At 47.4% G+C, this 25,114-nt stretch overlaps 1 protein-coding gene across 1 annotated transcript in view; it reads right to left on the bottom strand.

The window, feature by feature from the left end:
* EPHA10 (EPH receptor A10) overlaps positions 1–25,114 on the bottom strand; it is a 71,459-nt gene that overhangs the window by 14,434 nt on the left and 31,911 nt on the right. The window contains exons 6-11 of the mRNA XM_026085933.1: positions 14,030–14,154; positions 10,439–10,601; positions 8,541–8,649; positions 7,217–7,272; positions 4,674–4,799; positions 1,954–2,139 (exon numbers count right to left, since the gene is read on the bottom strand). Coding sequence (XP_025941718.1) covers positions 1,954–2,139; positions 4,674–4,799; positions 7,217–7,272; positions 8,541–8,649; positions 10,439–10,601; positions 14,030–14,154 — 765 coding nt within the window. The remainder of the gene's footprint in view (positions 1–1,953; positions 2,140–4,673; positions 4,800–7,216; positions 7,273–8,540; positions 8,650–10,438; positions 10,602–14,029; positions 14,155–25,114) is intronic.

Below are 25,114 nucleotides of genomic sequence, written 5' to 3'. Positions count from 1 at the left end.
GTTCCTGCTGCAATGCTGGTGGCAGAAAGAACTTTTGTGATTTGTGGATGTGTCAGTAGGGCAGCTGTGAGTAGTGCTCAAGTGATTATTTTACTGCTGGGACACCAGTCTGATTGCAGTATTTCAACAGGTACCAAAAAATCTGGACACTAACTTACAGTGTGGTCAGCCTGCATTACCTGACTGCTAGACTGGCTATTAAGGGAGAAAGGGTTTCATCTCAGAAAGTTTGTAATGGCCCATGGGTCCAAGGCTTTCCTGTGGTTCTGCTAGGATCCCAATATCCGATGTTCCTTTTATCAGGACATTGAACCACACAGCAAAGGAGGAAGGCATTACTCAGTGAAAGCAAAATTGACCAGCTCAGCCCAAGACTCAGAACAGAAATACTTCTTTACTTAATAAAAGGGMTGGTTAAAACCACCACACGTGCTCACATTTCTTTGGATTTATGTGAATATATATTCAACTATGGCATTCACAGGCTAGTTCACAACACGCACTCCCCTGAGAGCCGAGAGCATTCACAGTCATCTGTTTTACTGACAGAACCTCACTTCGATTCGCTTTTAATCGAGAGTGCACTGTTTTGCTGCTAAGCCAGTCCTACTGCCTGGCTTTAGTAATCTAGCTGTAAGCATTTTATTAACCATCAGGATACTAAATGGCCAATACATGAGAAAACATTTGATTTTCAGAGAACAAGAGTACCATAGCTCCAGCTCTAGGTCATCACCTTCCAAAGCAAGAACTTAAGTGCATCCTGTTGCTAAGGCAAGGTTTCTACGTCTGGGGCCAAAATCCACGGTGGATAACTAGAAGAACAATCAGTATTCTTCCAGCTTTCACCCAGGACAATTACTTACACTCACCTTTAAATCATCAAGTAAAGTAGGCAGCGTTGTTGTCACAGAATCAGGCAGGAAACATATCACTTCACTTTGCTGGGCGCTAATAATCACATAATAATTCTGAAATCACTTTGTATCCCCTGAACAGTACAAGTGCCATGCGATCACACAACGACTGTCTCATCACCACTCCCTCACCCTGCCCGCCCATCATCACCATCAGCACTCTACACATCCCAACTTTCACTTGCTTGGAATTGCTGGTAACCTGGAGCAAACAGGTCATTACTGCTGTGCACAGTTTTGATGATGATTTCTGTGTTTCTGCAGCGGTGCTATGTATTTCTTGAACATAAAGTACCACTGCCTAACTCCAACATCTCCACATCCATGAAGCTCCAGAGCTCACTGTGCTGTGCAGGGCTGTCTTTGGTGATAAAAGTGCCAGCTGCATGGCTGCCACCAGTGATAATCAGTTCTGCCAAATGGGAAAATCGTTGGGGGGAAGGGAAAAAAAAAAAAAAAAAAAAGGAAAGATGGCTGTAGAAACTGCCCATGTCGGAAAACTGTGGTCCTGTTTACACGTCAGGTCATTCTCAGAGCTGACACATCCTGCCTTTTATGAGGATGCTTTAAATACCTTGGATGAAGGCAACTGCAGGCATGCAGAGCATTCAGGCTTATTGCACTCCCTCCAACACTTGTATGCTGTTAGACCAGCCAGAGCAGTAAGTGAAATGAGGGCAGGTCTTTCAATGCTCTCTGCAACCGCACAACCTTGCCCTCAGAAATGCGGAGTAAGAAAACTAGAATTTTCAGGCTGAAATTTATGAGGTAAACACACCAGGGCCATAAACCTAACACCTTAGGCTGGACATATCATTAAAAATACCAAAAATAAACAAAACATCCTACACAGAGAAATCATCCTGTGAGAATACACTGTAACAGCCAGGACTTACCAGCAGATAATAACAGTATATAACACTGCAATGCACAGGTGGATTTTACCTCACTCTCCATGAAACCTGTGCAAAGGCTCTTCTGCACCGTGCGTCACTCAGACTAACACCTTTCATACAACACAACAGACCACCTTTACCTCTGGTGATGACTCCCTCCAGGCGGATGATATTGGAGTGGTCAAATTGGCCCATAGTGCAGGCCTCCGCCAGGAAGATGTGCTTCTGCTTCTCCGAGCACCCAGCCCGAAGGGTCTGGATTGCAACCGGGAGCTCTCTTTTGCTGGGCAACTTCAGACATCCCCGGCAGATTTCTCCAAACTCTCCTGTGCAGCAGAGAGATGAGTTAAAAAGCATCTGTGGCTGCGGCAATACATCCCTCATATCTTGTTATTAAACACCTTGCATTCTGAGAGAACCCCACATGCAATTGTTTTCTTATCATCCTTTTACATGCTGTAATAGACCACTCTCTGTCATTTTCAGACCATGAAAAAATGAGCTACTTTGCTAGCTGACTTTATTTATGGCTTCCTCAAAGTTCTCAGTATCATTGTGTAAGGACAATGTTTTACAGAGTTGTTGCAATGCACTATAAAGACCGGTTATAACATCTACTACAAAGCAAAGGGCAGCAGTCCTCTTCGGGAAAGTCAGACAGTTTCTCTTTAGGGGATATTTCTTTTGTTTTGGAAACAAAGTGCGTTTCTGTAGCACAAGTAATGTTTTGCTGTGTACACAAACAAGACTTTCCAACCGTTAATCAGAGGTTTTGCCAATCCACAAACTCAGAAGAGCACGGAGCACTGCGTGGCTGCAGCTACCCATAAATGTCTCTGTAAAGTCTGTTTACCATCTTTCACACCTTTGTTGAACACACACACCTTGACACAAGTTTAGTATCAGCATGTGATACTAAAAAATGTGTGTGATAATGTAATGCAATTTCTTCTTCCTCTTCCTAGCTCTGTAAGCCACACCCTCCATGCTTTGGTCAAGTGCATACTGGACTTTTTTCCATTAAAAGTAAATTGTCCCCCAGTCACAAAGTTTGTGCTCCCTGGATCTGACCAATTCTGCCTCCAAGCTTATCACAAATACAAGATCTGCTTTTCATGGCAACAAAGCATAGTTAAGGCCACGAGTGTTTCTGCAGTGTTTGAGGCAGAGGATCCCACTCTTTACAGCCACACACTTGACCACAGAAGTTGCCAAATTCATAAAAGGCCAGCATTGCCTTTACAGGAAAAAAAAAATGTAGATTTGAAAAGCTTTATTGACTTGAAAGCCAGGTATCTATTAGATCAGCAGTGAGACAAATGCACTCCTAAATTCTCTACATTTAAATGTCTTCCTGACTAATTTATTTCTTGATTTTTTCAAACACCAATTTGCTTCTGAAATATATCTGGGATTACTGTCTCAGTTGCTCTACTCAGCAGCTAAAAAGATAGCCTCTTCCACTCAACATCGTCCTTTAAACYGGTAGGCAAACTCTTCCTTCTTCCCTGCCTCCACCTCTTCTTTTTCCCCAGCTGAATTTATCTTTAGGGAAAAAAAATGACAAAGAATAATCATGTTTCCCATGTTCTGGCGCACATTAGTGATTAAAGCTCCAGGGCCCAGTGAGGGGATTTTAATTTGCTTTTAAGTTTTAGGCAGTGAAGTTGATGAAAATCAATAAATCATTAAGTTCACATTTTTATAAATAGTTTTCGTGCTGCTGTCAAACTGCCCAGATGCAGATAATTGCTGATGCTTTCTGGTACACTCCTCACTCTGTTGGCTGTACTTAGTGCCTCAGAAAAACAATCAGGAATGCTACATCAAGCTTCTGTACAAAATATTAACGAACCCTACTCCCATCTCCCTGCTATATGCATATAAAACCTTCTAAGATAAGAGCAAGAGCAAAGATCCATAGTGCTGATGGTAGCAGAGAATACAGAGATGCCTTTAAAGACCTCAGCAAGGTGACCAGAATCCTGTAAGGAGCAACAGTAGGACAGGAATGCTCTCACGCTACTTCTGCTCAGGCAAGGCTATAACAGCAATTCCAAGGCATCGAAAGGATAACGTCTGACACCTCTTTCTTTCACGGAGTCTAATTAGAGACTTTTGAATTAAGCACAGTATAGATATTGTATGGCAATCTAACTAACCATTACCTAGATGATCAGCACCTGAAATGTTTGCAAAGCAAAGGCCTTACTAATTATCAAAGAATAGCAAAGAATGCATAGAAAGTGATATGGACTCTCCCTATCCAGTTGTTCATGCACATCCAAAATTGGGCACCTTCAAGTATATGCAAACAGAAATGGCAGTAATACTCTGCTGCCTCCTTTCTCAGCTAGGAGAAAGGGCAGCTCTGGGAGTCCAGAGCCTCCCGAGCCTCCAACTTCTTTGAATTTTTGCAAGCATTTCGTGTTCTGTCCCGCTTTCCCACCTCTATCTGGAAAAAGCATCAGACAACTGTCTCAGTGGGATCTCTTTTGCCAATGTGACTCTCAGTTTAGAGCTTCTACCCGGGGACTGGGCTCAGACTAGGCATCAGCTTCACACGCACAATGGACACACCGGAGGCTGGGCTGGCTCTGCCCCATCAAGCGTCACTGCTGTTGCATATCCCCTTTCTCTCCGGCCACTGGCCTCTGCATCCTCCCTGTGGCCCCAGGAATACTACAAGGAATTGAGCAGCATGCTGGGGGGTGAGCTGGGGAATGCCCCAGTTAAGAATACAGCCTGCAGCCACTGGCGGTGGCCACTGCCATTATGGCACAGCCAAAGGTGTAACAGCAACACCCTTCAGGAGAGGGGCCTGGAGCCCTCCCTGGAGGGCTAGTGATGTGGAACTTGCCTGTCCCGATGATCCTCTCAATTTTAATATTAGAGTTATCCAGTTCTTTGGCAAAGAGGTGCACAGCCTGCATGGGGTCTTCACAAGTGTCAGGGTTGATGTACGTCCTCCTGGTTGGTATTTTAACTGCAGGAAAGTGGGGAATTATACAAAGAATGCATGAGAAATGTGTGCCAGGACAGTTTCCTAAGGCTCTGCCCAGACAGGACACCCCTGAGATGGGATAAGCTTCCAACACTTTGACATCTCACTGCACTTCACCTCTGGCCTGCGTGTCCTGCACACCYGCTGCTCCCCAATTCCCATGGGCTTTCACAGAGGCCCTTGGGGGCAGAGTGCATCCTGCAGTCTCTCAGCGTGAGCCCAAGGCTTGTCTTTGGGATGAGATGTCCCCTCCTAAGGGGATTTCACTCTGGCTCAGCAGCTAGAAGCCATTCACCATCACAGATTTCAGCGGAGCACACTGCACCCCAGGTAGATACTGGCTGTTTCACTGTACCCAGATTTGCTGAGGTGGCTGGAGCACAGCTACATTCACTGCTAGAGCAAGACTTCTTTGAAAAAAATACTAATTTAATATTTAAGATCCCTAAAGAGGGCAAAAGCAGCCTGAAACAAGCCAGTCGTTTCCCATACTCCCACCTGTGACTCAGGAGGTCCCTTCTCTCTTGCTCTCCCTGGCAAAGGGACAATGAAACGAAGCTGGTTTAGGTTGCTCCATGCTGCTGCCTGTGCTGGTGAGATACTTACAGGAAATTGCTCTTAATCTTGCAGCACTAAGTTACACATGGCAAACAGCACCCTGCCCCTCTCACCAGTGCTAATGACAAAATGTGGCAGGCTGGTATTCTTCATGCATGTGAATGCACTGAGTACAGGAGGCCAAACATACCTCTCCACATAGGCCAACATACCTGTCCATACCTGGACACATTACGCTATTAGGTCACCAGCTACCACACATTATGGGCACCCCTCTGAATAACAATTCAGGTAGCACCACAGCTCTGACAGCGCTCCTCCTCTCCTCTTGCTTTCAGTCCTGGCCTCTCTCTGAGGCTAGGCACACTGGCAACACAGACAGGCTTGTTAAGAGATCCCATTTGGCTGCCTCTGGAAATGCTCTCGGTAGGCTATCTCCAGGTCTCCTGGAAGAACTAACTTGCCACTTTTTTGTGAGCAATTCAAAAGACTTAGTTTTGAAGTTACTAAGAAATTCCTTGTGAGATTAAATGAACATAATCACTCTCCTCCATTACTGTGACCCCTAGGTTAAAGGACTGCAGCTCCTTCCCTCTAGTGCAGTTTCCTCTCAGTCCTCTCGGACTGAGCATATCTGCCGCCCATGCTAATTCTTGAGTATCCAATTTATCTCTGTTCCCAAGACCTCTAGGAGGGATAAACATAATCACGAACAAAGGCCATGTTCTAGGTCCCCTTGATTAGCACCATGTACAGCAAAATATCTCCCAGGGGCTGCTACCATCTGCTAAATGGTGAGTGACACTGCCTGGGAGCATGTCCAGGAGAACTACGCATAATGAGACTGACCCATTTACAGAAGCTATTGCAGAGCTCTGGAGGGGAAAAGTCTGCCTGCTTGCTGGGGTTTCCTCAAAACTTTAACTTACATTTCCTGAAAATAAACAAACAAAATAAAGGCCAAAGCACATCAGCTTTGCCATTTGCAAGGCCTCTGATAAAATGATGTGGTATCTCCTCATCTCCTTGTGCAAGACAAAGATGATGACTGATGGGAGAGCTGAATGTTTTGCATGGGCTGCTTCATCTGCCCAGGACCAGCATAAAGGCAAACCACAGAGCGCTCTGGTGTTGAGACTGCCAAATCACTCCTGCAAGGGGGTCACACCACACAAGGTTTCTCTTCCACCTTATGCGTCATTTGCAGGTGGCCTGAGAAACAGCTGCTGTACTTCCCCTCACTCCACTTTGTGCAAAAAACCTTCCGCAAACTTCCGAGGGCAGATCAACAACACTCAAGGCCCTTCAAAAGCAGGTGAAACAACAAAGCCTCATCTGAAAAGCACACAGGCTTTGCTGCTTCTAAAATGCTTCAAGGAGCAGAAGAGCATGTGTGTGCCTAATGGGCATATGCCAGGAATCAAATAAACTCATCAGTTCTGACATTTGAATTTCCTTTGACAACTGTTGTCTGCAAAATCATCGCTACTCAATAATCAAGAGTAACCCCAGAAAACAAAGCTATATTCTCATATACCCGTTTGCAAAAAGGTGACAGAATAATTCATACACCCTGTGGAAGGCTGAAAGCATCTCCATTTCCTTTGGCATGCCAGTGACCTGTGTGCAGGAAGGATGGACACTGGCTTACGAAGCTGTCAAGCCAGCTGTCTCCAGAGAGCCTTGCTGTGCTGAGCTGGCCTTCTCTGCGATAACATGGGATGACAACACTTCAAAAGCAAGGATTCAGGGCTGCTTTGCCAAGAGCTGGGTTATTAATAACTATCAATACAGAGATCCCCACACAATTACACAGACCACGGTGGCCAGACTTCACTTACAGTGGAAGTACAGCTCCTCATCTCCATCCTGGCTGGTTTTGCTGTACCCACACTGTCTGCAATGAGAATTAACATTCATATTACTATCTGGGCAGCTGCTGTTTCTTCTCTCCACCTGAGAGGACTGGAATAGGCTTGTTGTGCATAATCAGTCCCTCTGAAGACAGCCTTGGGACCTTTCATATGGGCTCCAGTTGTGAACTCTACAGCCCTACTTGCATTAAATGCTTTCTGATTCCCTGTAACTGCTCTGGCACGAAACCCAGGGCTCCAGAGAGTCACGGTGGTTGGGTCGAGTCATGACAAACTCTGCCAGCCTCATGCCTAACCCCAGATCTTTCAGAGCAGGGGCTGGAGCTGTAGGTACCAGCCTGCCAGGCCAGTCCTCTYGCTGCTCAGGACCAGGCTGCAGGAGGTCAGCGTCACCCGAGTGCCAGCCCTTTCAGTGAAAGCAAGCAGCTCGCTCCTGCTCTGGACACAACATTACAGAGTTGCTAATACACACTTCCAATTCCTAAGCGTTATCCATCATAAATCATCTTCCTCATTTTGGGCTCAATTTGGTCTTCTGAGTTAAAAATTACAGGTTGTTAAACTGAAACACCTGTCACATAAACACTTTGAACCATTTCACATGTTCTCACTGCCCTGACAAGAGGAACGGAAACAGGATGCGTGGCTCAGGAGAGAGCACAATTATCTGCTTCACAGACTCCCTACACAGGGCAGTGCTCTGGCCGTCTGGGCTCCACGCACCCTTAGCTGGATCCAGCCAGAAACAAACACAGACACTCTCTTTAAAAGAGGAAAAAAACACACATGAAATCCCAACTCTCAGCTTAGGAGAATTGACACAGACGTTTTAAAAAATAAAAATGTAAGTAATGCTTCTGTCATGCAGGAGTCTTTATTCTCGACTCCACACTACAGCAGCAAGTTTGCCGGCGCAGAGGGCTCTGCGTGGGACTCGCCGATCAGCAGGGTGTTGCCCGTGCCAGCTGACGTTGCTCTCCTCAGCCTGTCCCTCCCGGCCCACGCGGGGCAATCACCACGGCACGGCACAGTTTTGCGGCTGCAGGAGGGCTTGAGTCAGTCCATCTCGCACCCACCCCTCTGCCCGCAAGGCAGTCACAAACCTTCTCCGTTCTGTAAACGGGAACAAGAACATGGACTAACGCAGTTATCTAGGGCGTGGGCCACACTGGCCACCGCAGGCGGCAGGGCTGGCGGGACATCTGCCACCATGGACCCTGTGGCAGCATGCATGCTGGGCACGGGGACAGCCATGACGCCTCGGTGTGACCACGGCACAGCCGCTGCTCACCTTCTCCAGATCATCATGCCAATCACCATGGAGACCAGCACCGTCAGCCCAGCGATGGCGACGACAACGATGATCAGGACWGGGTTCTGCTCGCTGGAGGCCACCGTCACTGCCAAGGAGGGAAGAACAGAGGGTCAGCACCACGTGCCCCAGGACAAAGCGGCAGGTCTCTGCCCCCAAAAGCTCAAGCGAACGCACAGTGCAGGGGACACACTTGGAGCTCGCTCCTGCTTGCGCCGAGGAACAGAACCGGGGAGGTGGCTGCTCACAGAGACCTGCTCCAAGCTCACCACACAAATGGAGACCACAGAAATCCTGGTGAGTGCTAAAGGGAGGAGGGAGAGATGGGCACCACYAGCAGATCTCCTCTTGCTCCTGAAGACCCCATTAGCCACTCCTTGCCAGGGGAAACACTGTGTTAGGGCTCAGGATTCAAATGAACCAAAACTGGGCGATGGGCTCTAGAGTCCTCTGCATGAGGACCGGGCCCAGCCTGCAAAGCCAGCTGGTGTTCTCCCCCAAGACTGTGGGACGATTTCCCCACAGGTGCCAAGCTACTTTTTATCATCCTTTTTAACAATTTACATTCTGATTCAGCTCTGAAAGCTCGAGCCGGCGCAATCAGATTAATGTGCAGGACAATGCTGAACGCGTAAATAGAGCAGCCCTCGGATGCCTGCCATGCCAGGCTCCCCATTTTGTTAGTCAGCTCTAAGGAAATGTTCCTGTTTAGGGGGGAGACGCATTAAAATTTATGGCTTACAAATGGTTTTCCTTCATCACGTTAATCCTTTCCTTTCCTGCTTTTGCAAACAGGGGTATTAGAAAGCTACATTCTATATAAAAATTTTATTGGATTCAATTCATTCTGAAAATGTCTTCTGTGTGGTAAATGGATGCAATTTAAAGCCCTGTTAAACACAATCTGTGAGAGTCGCACTGAGCCAGCCATCTCAGGGCTTTCATTTCCAGCCAGGGTGGGTTATTAAACGAAACCCTATGATCTCTCCTAGCCCTCTTTTAGTCAGTGAAATAAGATGCTTCTGGACTATAGTTATGAATGGAAACTGTGAAAAGTAAAAGCCCCAGCAAGCGATACTGATGTTGGCTGACCTTATTGAGCCAAGTATCTAACAAACTAAATGCCTTATGAACCAGGATGGATAGGGGGGTTCAAGTAGTCATCGCATATCTGGGACATCCATTCAAGGCCAGCCAAATTTCCAAGCTGATCTTTGTCTTCTCTGCTGCAGACTATGCAGCCAGCTAACCCTTTCTCTGTAGCATTGTTTGAAGGCTGCACAGCTTAGCAGACCAAAGAGCAAGGAACATGCCTTTTGCAGTTATGTTGGCAGTGACTGACAGTCATTCCCTTCCAACGTCTGTCTGATGGCCTCATGACACCCATGTGGCGAGATCTGTTCCAGCATCAACATCACGCCAATGTAAAACAAAACCACAGTCACTTTGGCTCTACTAAGCAGTCTCTTAGGCAATCTCCATAGAAAACCCAGAGACCATGTCCTCTCTCCATACCAGAGCACAAGCAAAGCTGATGAGCCAGCAACCCATACTGCCCTCACTGATGCTGTACTGAGAAGAATAAGGGCAGAAATCTCCCAGACAGGCAGGCCAGCACTAGCAATATTGTTAAAATGGAAGAGGAAAATGCAATTAAAAATAAGTCCCTGGGAAGTACCTGCTCTTAGATCCCAAACAGCAAAACCAGTCGCGCTTAAAGGGGAAGGACAGTATGCAGAACAGATGCTGCTCCATGAAACCAACAGAGTCTCGGGCATGAACAGTGAGCAAGGAGTGTTCCCACAACTCAGCTGAAAGTATCTAATATCTACTTGTGCATGTGTAAGAGAGATATAATAAGCCTTGTTAACACTTACACTCTCCTAAGGTTTCCACTTCAATACTAGGGCTGTAATTTCCGTAGTCCTGTGAAGATGAGGTCCGGATTTGGAAAATATAGAGGGTGCCAGGCTTCAGGTTATTGACCGTCACGGCTGTTGACGTGGTTTTCACAGTCGAGTAACTCTGATCTCTTTGATCCTGTGAAATAATGAAACACCAGAGATCAAACTGGACTGACAGCTGCGCCACAGAGCAGGCAGAGCACAGCTGTATCTTCACTTTGCCTCTGGGTCCCATCAGGACAGTCTACCTAAACATAAAACCTTCAATAGAAAGAATACACTTACTAGATGTCTCATTAATAGAAATTACACTGAAAGGTCACATGAAACGGCAGATGGACCAGATGATGCATTATGAACATAGGCTGAGGAAAGGGTGATGGGGAGCAGCTGTACCACCCAGCAGGGCTCCTCTCCTTGCCTTGCATCTCCCTCGTGCTGCCCCATGCACTGACACTCACCTGCTGGCAGTCGGGCTGCCTCCACTGCACCGCTAGAGCACACCGCACAGCACACGATCCCCACAGGCACAACCCACAAAGGCTGCTCCACCGGCAGCGCGGCACACGAGCCAACCGGCACGCTCCGTCCCACAGAGGACGAGGGTGTGCACGGACACAGGCACACTTGCACACGCACACTGACAGCAATCCCCTCGCTGGCACACTGGCAGAGACTCATACCCCCGTTTCCTGGAAAGAACGCTGTACCACAGTGTTAGCGCTATCCCTGCATGATGGGACATTGTCTATCTATCAAGCATATAAAGATATTAGCAATTTCTTACTTCAGCTAGCCTGGAGCTTCACATAATTCCTGCTACCCCCAACATGCCAAGAACAGTCAGATGCTCTCAGCAGGTGAAGAGCTGCATGCATGCAGCAGGGAAAGCAACTTCACCAGTTAATTGTGCCTGTCATGGCTCAGGAGAAGGTGCCACACTGAATGTTTGCAAACACTCTGGCTTAGGTTGTTTAATAAAGGAGGGAAGCTATGGGGAGATTTTATTAAACTCACTACACTTCACTGGCACATCTGAAAAGAGCAGCCCTGCTGGAGAGCGTACAAAACAGCCGTGAAACACAGGGCCACACGCCTCCAGGAGCAGAAGCTGCTCTGAGCATCAGCAGGGACTCTCTCTTGAGACTAAATAAATGTATATTAGCACACACTGAGTAATCAAAGTTGGCAGGTGCATTTGCTATCAGTTGTATTCTCCGGAATTTTATTCGCTTGTCCAGCTACCTACAGAATTCTCTGTTTTTGACTAAGGGAGAGAGAGACAGCCAGACCCTTTCATGCAGCAACTGCTAAACATCATAAAGAAAGGCTGTGCTCTGCCTCTACCAGGCTGTATTGATGAAAACTCTGTACTGCAGAAAAAAACTTGTATTCTGGTTTTCATGTACCAGAACAGCAGTTCTGAGGGCCTCTGCTTCATTCACTTCATTTAAAAAGCAAAGCAAACCATAACCTTTCTGTGAGCTCCAGCAAAACTTCCAGTGCTTCTGCACATCTACCATTTGAGATAATTTTCTCAGCYGTGCCTCAAAAAGGCCAGTCATTCACACTCATTCCCAAGCTGCTGGGTTTGCCTGTCCAGCAGCAGTTCCAGAAGATCCCACCTTTCTTGCTCTAGTCAGGTTTGCAGCATCACTAGGGAACATGTCCCTCAGGGTGAGCAAAATGCATGCCCATGACCATGTGCTCAGAGCTCCTTCCCCTCCTTTGAGACAAGCTCTGCAAAGCCTCAGCACAGGGACCTCTGGGGCACTTCCCACTTCGAGTGCTGCTAAGTCAGGGAAGCAGTAACAGGCCTTGGAGGGAGGATGGGAGGATGCTCATTTACAGCAGTGAAGGACAATTTCCTGGCCTGCAGGGTGGGTGAGCATACACGAGTGAGAAATGAGGAAACTCATTAATCTGGACTATCCAAAAGACTATTACTACAAGAGGTAAAAAATGATCCTGGGAAACAAATTCCTTGGCAAGAAGATTGGGCTGGTTTCATACAAGTCCCACAAAGAGGTTATCTGAGGCCAAGTTGCACCAGAGTGGGCAGCTTCCTGGGTCAATACAGCGGGGCCCGTATGTCACTGGTTTAGTATCAGCCTCTCCTGATTTCTCACACACGCACTGTACAATCATTAGGTTCGATGATCAGCCTTGACGAGTTTTGTGAGTCCTGCTTTCTGGCATTAATGCGACAACTCAGGAGTAGTTCATTATGCTTCTCCCAGGGCTGGGGATGTCACTGTGAAATGTATTTTCTATTTGATATGCTTTTCCCCTTGAATTTCCATGGTGAAAGTATGGCTTTAAAAGCAAAGATTAGGAACTAAGTTGATTTTCATGTCACCATCAAGAGCCTCATTTCAGTGAATAATTGCTAAGCCATAGTTTAAGTTCCCTATCCAAGCTTAGGGCAGCAGGATGTTTTGTTATTTCACATACGCTGTGTATCTCGTTGCTGCAGTCCATTTGCAAAGAAATTACTGTATTATGCTTCAGCGTTTGCCCTCGCCCACAGATTCTTCCCTTCAAATCTATCAGATGTTGAAGATCATATTAATATGAATCAGCTTCAAGGTAGCTTGTTTCTAAATACAGAATGTCAACATGTCACCTGCGCAGTTTGCTTGACATGTAATCAGTTTCATAACGAGCCTGAGCACACGCAGATAAGGTAATTTGCGGAACTGTGTCATAAACCGCATTTATTTTGATTTAGAATATCTTCCCTGCTCTCTGCCCACTGGTATTTCTTCTAAAATTCTCAACCCACAGCGTCTGTCAAATAACAGCTATTTTTTAAATTAAGAGACTGTCATAAAAACATTTGCTTGTATCCCCTCCAGTGTGGAAGATCACTCACAAATCACTAGCCTGAAGTTCCAGGTTTGGTGGCATTCAGTCCTAAACCAGTGAAGTCCATAATGTCCAATACTTTCTGAGAGCAGGATAGAAATATAGTGTCACCTCATCACAGATCTAGAAGCACTGCATGGTTTAGTAGATCCTGCCTAGCTGGTTAATGGCAAGCATCCATACCTGAGGTTTCTAATATTCTTGAGAAAAGTCATCCAATGCATTAAATAAATAAAAATTATTAACTTTACTCTTTTTCCCAGGGTGATGTAAACATTAGGACTCCAAGTGTGGATAAAATCTTACTCTACAGAGGGAAGACAGAAAAAATGCTAATTAAAATAAACTCCAAAAATAACCTARATTTCCTAAAACTTATACAAGCAAATTGCATAACTGTTGCTGTTCAAGAGGAAAAGATTTTATTGGCACCCATTTGAAGTGCTCCTGCTACTTACAGGTGCCAATGAAACCTTCACAGTTCCGCAGTCCATGCATGCACACACACACATCCATTTTCCACTACTGAATATATAAAAGCAGGTGGTTCACTGCAAACAGAAGTGGAGACACATACAGCCAACATCGGTAACAACTGTTCTACAAATGACCAGTCTGGCTGGCTAACAGGGGAAGAAGCAGTGAACCTCTCTTCGGGGGTTAGTGTAAAACTGAAAATATAGGAAAAGGATCTACCTTTTCATAGTACTTGATTTCGTATTCAGTGTTATTGCTGGTCGGGAAGCCTGGCTCCTGCCATGACAAGGAAATGCTCTTCTGTTCAATTTTATCAGTGCGGATGCCAGTGACAGGAGTTGGTGCTGAAAAAGCAGAGAGAGGAAAGAAGCAGATCACCATGCACTCCTCCACCGAGCTCCCCCCGCGGCCCACGCCAGGAGACAAACCGCCCCGCGCAGCCCCTCTCCGCCTGCGCCTCCGACGCAGAGCAAAGAGCCGAGGGGGCTGGGGCAGCCCCGAGCCTTGCGACACGATAGGTGCCACTGCACGCTCCCAAACCTACGCTGCATTGAGAGCAGCTTGTAGAAATAGCAGCATGCACATGGCATGTGCTGCAAGTACTTCTGCTTAAAAGAGGGAAGAGAAGACCTGGGGAAAGTTAACTCTTGGCTGTAAGGATCCGCTGCCAAGCCCAGTGGCTCTGGCTAAGCAGCCCCAGTTGTGCGGCATGCTTGCTCTTGGTGTCAGAGGCCAGCCTACGACTAGAGCCAGAAGAGAGGTCAGAGGACCAACACTTCTTTTTTTTTCCTCCCCTAAAAAAGATAATTCCCAGGGTGCTTGAAAATCACATCATAAACCCTAAACCTAAATGCATCTAACCTTAATCACCTTGCATTTATGTCTTTTCTTCAACAGTATAAACAGGCAGGAGAAAAAACATAGAGGTCTGCTATGCACAAAACACACAGGAACACTTAGGATTTAGAAGATAAACCTGAAAATCTCCTCATTCAGATATAATATTCCCTTCAGTTTATGATAGTTTATCATATCCACTGTTTTGCTTGAAAGCTGGGCACTAGTAAGTCCCAAACCCATAATTYGAGATCTGATAAAATAGACAGAAATAAATTGTATGCTTTTAATGTGCTTGGAAGAGAGGAAAAAATTGAGGTCTGCCCATGACATCTTAACATTTTACTTGTTGGCTAAGTTCCCATTCCAGTATCTGAAACCTGAGAGGAGCAGCCTAGCAGAGCGAGAGAAAGGAGATCCTAAAAGTCTCTGGTAGAGCTAGCAGAGACCACTGTTACACGGTGCAGTTACTTTGAACTACATTGCTGGTAAATCAGGAACAACTCTGACATTGGTACCAGCCAGACTGGGACCAGGACCGCTCCAGGTGTGCACAAGCACAGGTAGAACAAGCCATTATTTGGAGAGCACCTCATTTCAGATTCAAACACAGCTGGCCAGATGGAGAGCTTTGAGCACAGAGGGGATTGATCTTCCCAGTTAATAGTTATAGAAGAAAGACACACTCCGAGTCTAGAGGTGGATTCAGTTCCCAGCGCTCAAAGGTTCTGAATAGCCAAAATAGAAAGTGCAACGAGGATATCACAAGTTAGAAGGAATATTATCTCTAGCCGTACATCCATCTTGGCTGTGAGTCCCATTTCAGCATGAACATGTTCTGTTACAGTTACTTCATTTCTACTTTTTGCCTATGCTACCACAGTAAAAGCTTTACTAACTTAGATAGTTGAACTGCATGCATCTTTTGTGGATTCCACTTCACGCTCTCTGAATGAGAACGGAAATTGGGCAAACTCCAGGCTGGTGAGCCTCTAGAAGGAGAAGGTGGTGGTAAAAATACACCCGCTTCGTAACCTGTGGGCATCTGGTAACGCTCTGACCAAAACCAAACAAAAAACTGTGTAGAGTCATTGCACCCTCCACCTGTGGTGCTGTGGAGAGGTCAGAGCATTGGCTGATGTTTCAGTGGTCTGTACCCGCTGCTAACAATTTCTGGAAAATGTGAAATATAATCTTTGAGCAGCAGGGCTTGTATGACACACCAAGCCTTCTCCAACCTCCTACAGTCCCCTGGCACAGGCTCTCCCACACACCATCCTGTTTGCCCTCCCAGACAACTGGGAAGACAGGAGAGCTGACCGTCCTACACATTGCCAAACACACAAGCTGAGGCCCAGAGAAGCTGGCTGTTTATTTCTAGTTAGCACATGCTACACGCTGAATCTTCCTCCCTGGCATTTGTGCTCCCATTTAGTTCATCTCACTATGCAAGATGCACTTGCCAACTATTCTCATTTTAACCAGGTTTGGCTCAAAACAAGCTGACTTCTCTGGTATGAAAGCAGGCAGCTTGCTCTCCTCAGCTGTCCTAAGGCTCTCTGGCTGAAGGTGAAGCCTTTGCTGTTTGTCACAGCAGAGAGCAGAGAAGGGTTTATCTGCTTTGTTCTGCTGCACTAATTCCTACCTTCCCAGAGTCATCCAACTCTTCCACACCTTCTCTTTCTCTGACCACCTTTCCATGCCTTCAAGCATCTCAGCTGCACTCACAGTGCCATGTACAAGTCTTGCAATGGATAGGTAGTGACACAGCCTGTACTGGACACTCCTGCTGTATGCAGCATCCCAGCAGCACTTCCAAAGCTTCTGCCTCCTGTAGGAGCAAAAAGTCAGCTGGACCTGTCAAACTGTCTGCAGTATCTTAGGAGCTAGGCCAAGGAAATTACATCCTCCCGGACTCCCCAGAGCAAGGCAATAAGGGTTCAGACATGAAGATTTGCCCATAGCCAACATGTTCACCACAAGCTCAGCAAGAGCAGGGAAGAAGGGGCTGCTTGGGATGTGCTACAATGCCAGCACCTTTGCTGCAGAGGACACTACTCAAGGAAGACACCAAGCATTTTAGYAGGCAAAATAAAATCTATAGCTGGTACATTAATAAAAGCTGCTATTGGAGACCATTGTTCTGCTATGGATTAATGAGAAAAGCTTATCTCCTAGTGACTGAATATGGCAATTAAGGCCTGCACACCTCTCTGTAGGGGTAACACTACAAACTGTCCCAGTAAGATCAGCAGAAAGTCTCCTCTCTGGATGGGGAGGGAATGGTGAACAACAGAAAAACCTTGCATAACTGGCCAGCGTGGGCATTTTAACTAGTGCCTGTGATTCCTGGCCTCTCAAGTCTGACCTCACCAACCACCAGCCTGTTCATTTCTGGAAGTCCACAATCCTGGCATGAGGAATAACGCTCCCTATATCACCCTGTTAAGCAAGAGAGGCAAGAACACATCAGAGTAAAGAGTCAGTAATGACTGACTTACCCACATACACTAGCTGATTGAAAGAAATCCCCTCTTCTTGTGGCTGTCCATAAGCCAGCTCCTGGCTGGGGTGTGTTCCCTGCAGCAGGAGCCGTAACTCAAATTCCAGGTCCAAAGTCCTTGGTGTCTCCTTCTCCCTGCCCTGCTTTGCTCCTATCCAACTGTATGTCCTGTCAGTGCCGCTGCTCTGCAACTCAGAGTTACAACTAGGCAGGCTCTAGCTGTGACACCAATTTGCTAAGTGGCTCTTTGCAAGTGGTTTCACCTTTAATACTCAGTCTCTTTGTCTAAAAAAAGAGTGGAAATATTCTGTAGTTTGCAGGACCACTGTAAGGCTTGTTCAATTGGCAGTCATGCCTGGCCTCTGGCAAAGGGTAGGGTTTGGCAGGTCAGGGCAAGAGCATCTCCACATCCTTCCGTTACCTAGCCCGAGGGCCGGCAGCACCCGGTTAACAGCCTGTCTGCAGCAGGAACAGGAGAAGTTGCAGGGGAAAATTAGCTGGTTCTAGCTTGTCCTGCTTCTCCATCAAATCAGGACATTTGCTAGACCCTGACTATCCCACAGAGACTCCTGTGGAGAGGAACAAGTTCCTGGAAAGTAAACTTAAGTACCTGTGAAATTTTGTATTTATTACTTAGCTCATTCATCTCTGCTGAAGAAAAAAGTTCTCCTGATGTTTTATTCATGATGATTTGCTCCTTGGTTCTAAGTCCTTTCAGCTTCTACTGAAAGAGCAGGAGAGGACCTGAACAGCAGCCCAAGACACATGAAGAGCAAAAGTAAGGCAGGGAGCACTGTGCGTGTCTGTGCATTTGTATGAACTCACATCCCCTATACATTGCTTCCTCTCTATTTCAATCTTGCTAAATGCTATTTGGCATTTTAAAAAATTATTCTCCGAGTAAATACACTGGCCCCAGAATTGACCTTTAAGAGGATATCCAATTGTCCATAGGTGGAGAGGGTGGAACAAGTTCACTCCAGCAGCATGAAGCGAGATAAAAAGGTTATTACTATTCCAAACAGACCAAGCAGAACAGAACTAATTCCCCAGGTGGCTGCATCATAAAGCTACAGAACAAATGAATGCAGAGGTCTGGATCATTCTCAAAGACCAAAATTAAAAGGCAGAACTACGGGGATTTTCATGGGCATTCATCAGGTAAACCTTTTCATAACACCAGTGACTCCCATAGCACACCTGGCAACCTCAAACATTTTGTACTTTCCAAACCTCTTTGGTTTTTTTGCCAACACTCTTCCTCCTATACGGCAGCCCTTTTGGTTGTTTGAGAGAGTTCTGCTTTGCCCAAAACGTTACAAACTCTTGCTGCTAATGCTACACCCTATGTTTCATTATAAATTCGTAATGCCAGGTACAAGACAAAGTACTACAAGGTGAGGTCTATCATTCCTCTAGCATGGCAATTCTGCAATGCATTTTTTGCTGTTACTTTCTTTACATGAGTCTGTATTACAGAGTGCATGTGAAACTGCTAGTGTCAGCAGCAACCTTGTGTCAGGAAGGCTCCCTTCCCTGTACCGAAGACCTTAAACCCTAACAGCAATGGCAGGAAGCCCTATGCCCTCCTGGGGTAGTTCAAAGACCAATAATTAGTATGAACCAATTTGCACCTGTTCTGCACAGTTTTTCTCCAAACTTTGCAAATCGCACTTTATTCCCACTGCATCAGAGCCACATTTGGGATAGCACAGGCCATAATATGGCATTTGCTGTTGGGGAGGTGTGGGGAGAATGATATTCATATACAAGAAACACTTCATCAAGATGGGAAAAAAGAGGAATATTCTCATCCCTTAGGACAAAAGTGAGTCACTGGGCTGCAAAAGACCCCCAAGTCTTCACTCTGCTAGGCAGCCAGGAAGGTGGCACCTTCCCAGCGGTGCAGGTTAGCCTTTGTCAGGCTTGCAAATGCACACTGACCCATGCACATAAACAGAAACACACACGTGCATGCTTCTAGCTCTGGGAACTGGAACAGCAAGGCTAATCCCCACCACAAGCCTTTGGCATCTCAGTGAGTGCACATAGCTATGTCTTACAAAATGTCAAGTGATACAGCCTGTTAAGCAGCAGGCTGGCTTCAGCTTAAATTTTGCTCCTGTAATCTAAGTTAAGCACTCCTTGCTGTTTTATATGACTCCCAGCAATAAAATATCAGAGATGCCCTCCTGTATCTCGGAATCTAGCAAACATTACTTGGTCCCAGTCCTTCTCCTTTCTAAGAAAGCTGAGAAAATTCAAAAGGACTTTGATCAGCAGTGAGCAGGGTATATTAATAACAGGTATCGTTAAGGACAGACCGATAAAAACTGAACAAGTGGTCCTGACTGTTAACAAAGTCATCAGGAAAAATCACACTCACCTAGTAACTTGCTGCACAGCAGAACTCATACTACATGCCGGAAAAAAAGGCAGCAGCCTCAAACATATTTAAGAGGGATTAAAGAAAATCACACAGACTATAAAGTAGTTCACACTGTGAAAAAAATGTGTCTCCCATCAATATTTTAAACTCCCCTAACAGTGGCTCTGTTATGAAAAAGCAAACATTAAATTATTCACCATTCTGCCTGATTTTATAAACTCCACTCCATTGTATGCAGTTTTGCTCCTCTTAATTAACCAGTGCGCTAGCAGAAAAGGCATAAAACCAGGGGCATGCACTGTGTCCCTCCACTGAACAAACTGCTGTATCTGAAATGGGGATGTCTAGAGGGGACACATGGCAATGCCCTTGCAAACATCAAGTCCATATGGTGTTTGCCCAGCTGTCCCAAGGACAGGATGGGACTTACGTGCACTGCAAGAAGCACCTCCAAACTATTTCCAGAAGGATCAGAGAAGTGGGCCCTGGCAGCACGCTGGGATGACTTTTCCTGGGGAGTCCTATGCTTCCAGGCAGCCACTCTGGGAAGGAAGAAAGGCTCACTAAGGCATGGGGGATCCTGAGGGAGCACAGCCTGCTGGCTGAGCACCGACTCAGAAATGGCTTCAGGAAAGGACTCCAGTCCCTCCTTTCTTGGGAACAGGACTGAGATTAGGGATGCCAATGAAAGCCCTTTTTTCCTATCACGATAATAGAAGGGAACAAACTGTTTCAAGTGCCTGCGATAGGCATTTTGTGCCCATTAATACCACAGAAAATCAGTATCTCTCCCTGCAAACACCAGCAATCAGGCGGTTCTCAGCCCAGTCTTTCCTAAGAGACGAGCACTTCGGAAACACACAGCTTCAGCGCAGATGAAGATTATGCCCCAACGTCAATCAAAGAGCCAGGAAAAAAAGAAGTTGTTAAAGTTAGAGCTCAGGCTGCGGAAAGCTCTTTGCTTGGACAGAACCCAGCAGGCACAGAGACGTGCCAAAGGAAGATGCTGCGAGTCTGCAAGGCCCACAGGGATGGCCGACACCGGGAGCAATTCACTTCTGTCTTGCAAACTGCTTTACAGAACAACTGTTCCACCCCCGTACAGTTACACCAGGGGGCTGATTAGTGTAATCAGCTGCCGTAACAGAGCCAAGACAAAGCCTAAATGACCAAAGGGACACACAGCAGACCACAAACAGTAATTCACACCTGTTAATTTGTATGAACTGGCACCAGATAACTCCAGGCTGTGCCATTAAGTGCACTCTGCGAGCTACATATCCCGTGCCCCTGAAACGCCCAGGAAGTTGTCCCCACGGCCCATGAAGCCCCCAATCAGGAACAGAGAGGCACAGCCACCAGGAGTGACAAACGCTCTGCTCCATAGGGCTGGGGACACCAGGTCCTGGCCCAAGACAGGGCAGCACCTCCAGGGAAGAGGTGCTGGGGAGCCCCGGGAGACTGTCGTCCGGCAGGGAGGGCACGCCGCCATCCCCGTGCTCGGTGCAGGCATGTAGAGGAGCACCGTCTTCCCGAAGTCACCCCGGAAAGGGAAACCCCGACTGGCCGTGGCTCCCCTCCAACACCCATGCAATGCCCTCCCCTCGCACAGCGGTGACAGCGAGGAAAGAYGGGGGAACCGAGACCAAGCGAGCTGCACCGTGCTGGAGGGAGACGAGGAAGTCCTGTTCCAGCCTCCCTGCCCTGYGCCGCTGCGCCTTACAGCATCACCAGAGAAAGAAAGCCGCTCCCAGGGGCAGTCTGCGCTGGATGGGGTTGAACCCAGCAGACTCCCCCTCTCTGGGTGCCCTGGGCTATCTGCCAAGCCTCCCTGCTAAGCACAGCAGCCAGGCAGCCACGCGGAGGGCCCAGCTGATGCTGCAGGCGTTGGGGGGCACCGGCGCCAGCCCAGGCTGCAAGTCTCAGCAGCGCCCGCCGGCAAGCGGTCAACCCCTGCTTCAAACTCTCCGGGGCTGCTGCTCCCTTCCGCTTGTTAACCCTGGGCTGTTCTGAGAGCTAGTCCCCACTCTGGCCACATACCTAATGCTTGTCTCCAGGGCATTTTAATTTGCTTGTTAATAAGCACTGATCTCAGCAGTCACTGGCTGGTGGAGATAGAGTTATGTAATTACAGTTCAAAACCTCATTTTTAAGCTAATCCAGGAGGGAGCCTCTCTCGTTAATACATTCCAGATGCCTCTCCTGCCACCATTGGCATCTACATGCAAACCACAGAAAAGGAGAACATATGGCAAGCCACAGAGCAAGTTCTAGGGAAGTGAGGAAACTCCAAGGGAGCATGTGTTCGGGCTGGCACAAGGCTCAAACTCCAGCACTCCACTGCTGAAGATGGCAGAGAAGTGGCAGAATGTCAAGGAACCCAGTAAAGTAATTTGCACATTGCACAGAACAGTCTGCCTGGGTATGTGGAGCATCCATCCCTCAGCCCATTCCTCCCATCAGCGAAGACATCTCCCTACATCATTCTAGCTCTCCCATCTCCCGTCTTTAACCCACAGTAGCAGGTTCAAGGCTACTAGAGGAATCTTTGAAGACTGAGTCCACAACAGATGTGTGCAGGGTCAAACTGCAGACCAGAAAGCCCATCACCTGGCAATTTTGGGGGCCCTTACAAAAAGATGGACTTGAACCAGGAGTACCTGCAGGCTACACAGCAGATAAAAGGCTCTTTGGTGCCTTGTCAGAGTTCCTGCAGCCAGCTGTCTCCGAGAACGGTCTCTCCGCCCCTTGTCAGACCCAGAGGCAGGAGAGTAGTGATACAGGAACTGAGAGGACAGCGGGCAAGAACCCGTCCACCCATGTTTGATGCTCCCCATATGGCATGACAGTCCCGTATGAAATGAGAGACAACCAGATAGGCAAAAACAACCATCAGCTCCCAAACGCCTCTGCCACCTAGCACCATGGCGCTAATCGCACTGGGGAGAGCCAGCCACCCCCTTCCGTTACTAATTATTAACGCCCGAACACAGAGAATGCCCTTGGCACTGTTCCAGGCAACTCCGCCCCAGGGTCCTTCCTTCCAAACTAGGAAAGAAGCCTCATCGGTTACTGTGCAACTGTTCCAGGTCCTGTTCTTGTTGAGCGGAGAGCGAAGGGCCCACAAGCGTATGTCCTAGTTCCAGGAGGCAGCTTGTTCTGGGGTCCCAACCACCCCTCTTGGGTGAGGCTGCCCTGAGCTCACCAGCAATGGACGGGTGCAGAAAGGCCTATTTCAGAGGCCCTAATGTAGCACAAGCCACATCTCCACCGTCTTAGAAACAAGAGCGCGTTTCAACAGTGGCTGCATTATTAATCTGCAACAGATTTAAAAGCTCTTTAAGACAGGAGCCGATCCCTGCCAGGAATATAAATGACATTGTCCCACAGCGTACATTTACATAGCTAATGCAGCTCCACTCCTGCAGGTAAACGGCTCTGTTCTCTCCTCAAACACTTTTATTTAGTCCCATGCTGGGGCCAGATTAGAAAAAACACAGTATTAATTTTGTCTCCTGCAGACTAAATAGCATCTTTTCTTTTCCCCTGCAAATACAATGAACAACTGCTAATTCCCTCTTGTGAACACTGAAAGGGAAGGGCAGTGCGAAAGCTGTACTCAGAGCTATATTTAGAGGAGCTGGGATCTGACAGCTAAATAAGGTCTTGTTTCTTTGTTTAATTTTTCCTCTGAATCTGCATATCTGCAGCCAGAGCTTTCCTGCTGCTGCAAATGCCATCCCTGAGACCATCATATCACAGCCACGAACAAAGTTACGTCTGCTTCAGTCATCCCTAGTCTCACTTTCCTCTTATCTCCAGCCCCATCCGGTGCTTCTGTGATGGGCTTTAAGGAACAAGGGAATTGGTTTGGCTCCCACGACTCAGGACTCGGCTGGAAGACAGCATGCTTTGAAGAGTCTTTCTAACCTCTGACCGACTGGCTTGTGCCAAGCCGGGGACAATGCCATAAACAGCTCAGGGATCCTTCCAGGATTGCCACGTGCTGGTGCACGGGGGGGAAACGAATGCTCCATTTATTTCCCACTACAAAGAACATTTTTCATCTGAAAATCGGGGACTGGGGAAGCGAGGGCTGCAGCACCCTAAAAGCATCCCCTGGCCCCTCTCCCCAGCAGCCAGTGGCATTAGACACCTAGCTACACGGCCAAAGGCACTAGTCTGGGCAGCATTTTCAGACACCAGTCCAGCAAGCTCTCCGTGCCAGCCTTGCCTCCAGGTCCTGTCTACACAGCTCTCCGCATGGACAGGGCCTTCATCTCTCCTTCATCCAGCTCTTGGAAACAGCTCAGGGATGAAATACAGTGGTGCAGACCATGCCCAAGACAGACTCAGGAACCTGCCAGAAGTTCCCAAGCCCTCGCGGCGGCAATGTCCTGCCCTGCCCAAGCACCCCAGCCACCACTGCCTTCACAGCCACCACTTCCTTATCCCCTGCACGGGCCCTGGCAGCGAGGSGACAGGGAGGCCCTGGAGGCATGCCTCCCGCGCAGGAGGCTGCTGGCTCCCCGGTGAGCCTTGCCAAGCTCTGACAGACCCCACCGTAGGACAGACCTCCCAGTCCGACGGGCAATGCGAATCTGCCCCAACACAGAGGAATCCAGGCTTGCAGAGACCAACAAGCTCTTTAATAGACCCAAGCTCCCAGGTCCTCTGACCGACTCTTGCACTCCATAGTCGAGCTTTGCTTTTGCTCATTCCTGCCCATGGACAGGCTCCCTCGCAGATGGAGGCGAGTCTCTTGCCTTAGATGGGTATTAGAGGCACATCAGACTTTGAGACACCACATACTAAAGAGATGACCTTTCTTCTCTCTTTGCTGACAGACACAAATTAATTAACACTGGCATTTTTTACATATCTTATCAAAGCAAGAGGGATTAGGTCACCTTAGAATCTGCAGAAGGAGCGAAAGAACAAAAGCAGCAATTCCAGCCTGGCAATTCCACTCACTCCCTCCACCTTCATAAGAGATAATTCCAGATGTAAAAAATTTAAGTGTTTCAAGAAACTTCCCGAACTATGCTGGAACCTCAGCTGCTCAGCTAATTCTGTATCACCATCTGCATCCGGAAACTTGTCAGCTTGACAAGAGACATTGATTTTGAGCAGATTACAAGATTAATTATGCCATATTCTTTATGTGTATTTCAATTCCTTTAGGAGTATATGGTGTTGAGTAAGGGGCTGAGATTCCCACATAACCAGAAGAAAAGCTGTATTAAATACACTTACAGTTAAGGTGTGTGTTGATATTATGGACTTGTTGCTCCACTCCCTATAGAACAGACAGAGCATTTGCTGCCCTTACCGTGTCTGAGGCTACAGAAAGGGCACTGAAGCTCCCCAGGCAAGGATGCAGGTCCTGAGCACAAGCCCACCCCTGTCCTCTGCCGGGACACCCCTGTGGGATCCTCTCTGGAGAAACGTCTATTATTAGATACCATTGTATCATCATTGTATCATCATTGCTGATGATACAAAACTGGGAGGAGTGGCTGATACGCCAGAGGGCTGTGCTGCCATTCAAAGAGACTTGGACAGGCTGGAGAGG

Source organism: Apteryx rowi, unplaced genomic scaffold (genome assembly GCF_003343035.1).
Source record: "Apteryx rowi isolate R43461 unplaced genomic scaffold, aptRow1 scaffold_68, whole genome shotgun sequence".
In the NCBI taxonomy this organism is placed as follows: Eukaryota; Metazoa; Chordata; class Aves; order Apterygiformes; family Apterygidae; genus Apteryx; species Apteryx rowi.
The sequence above is the reverse complement of the archived record's forward strand: the minus strand, read 5'-3'. Positions and strand labels throughout refer to the sequence as shown.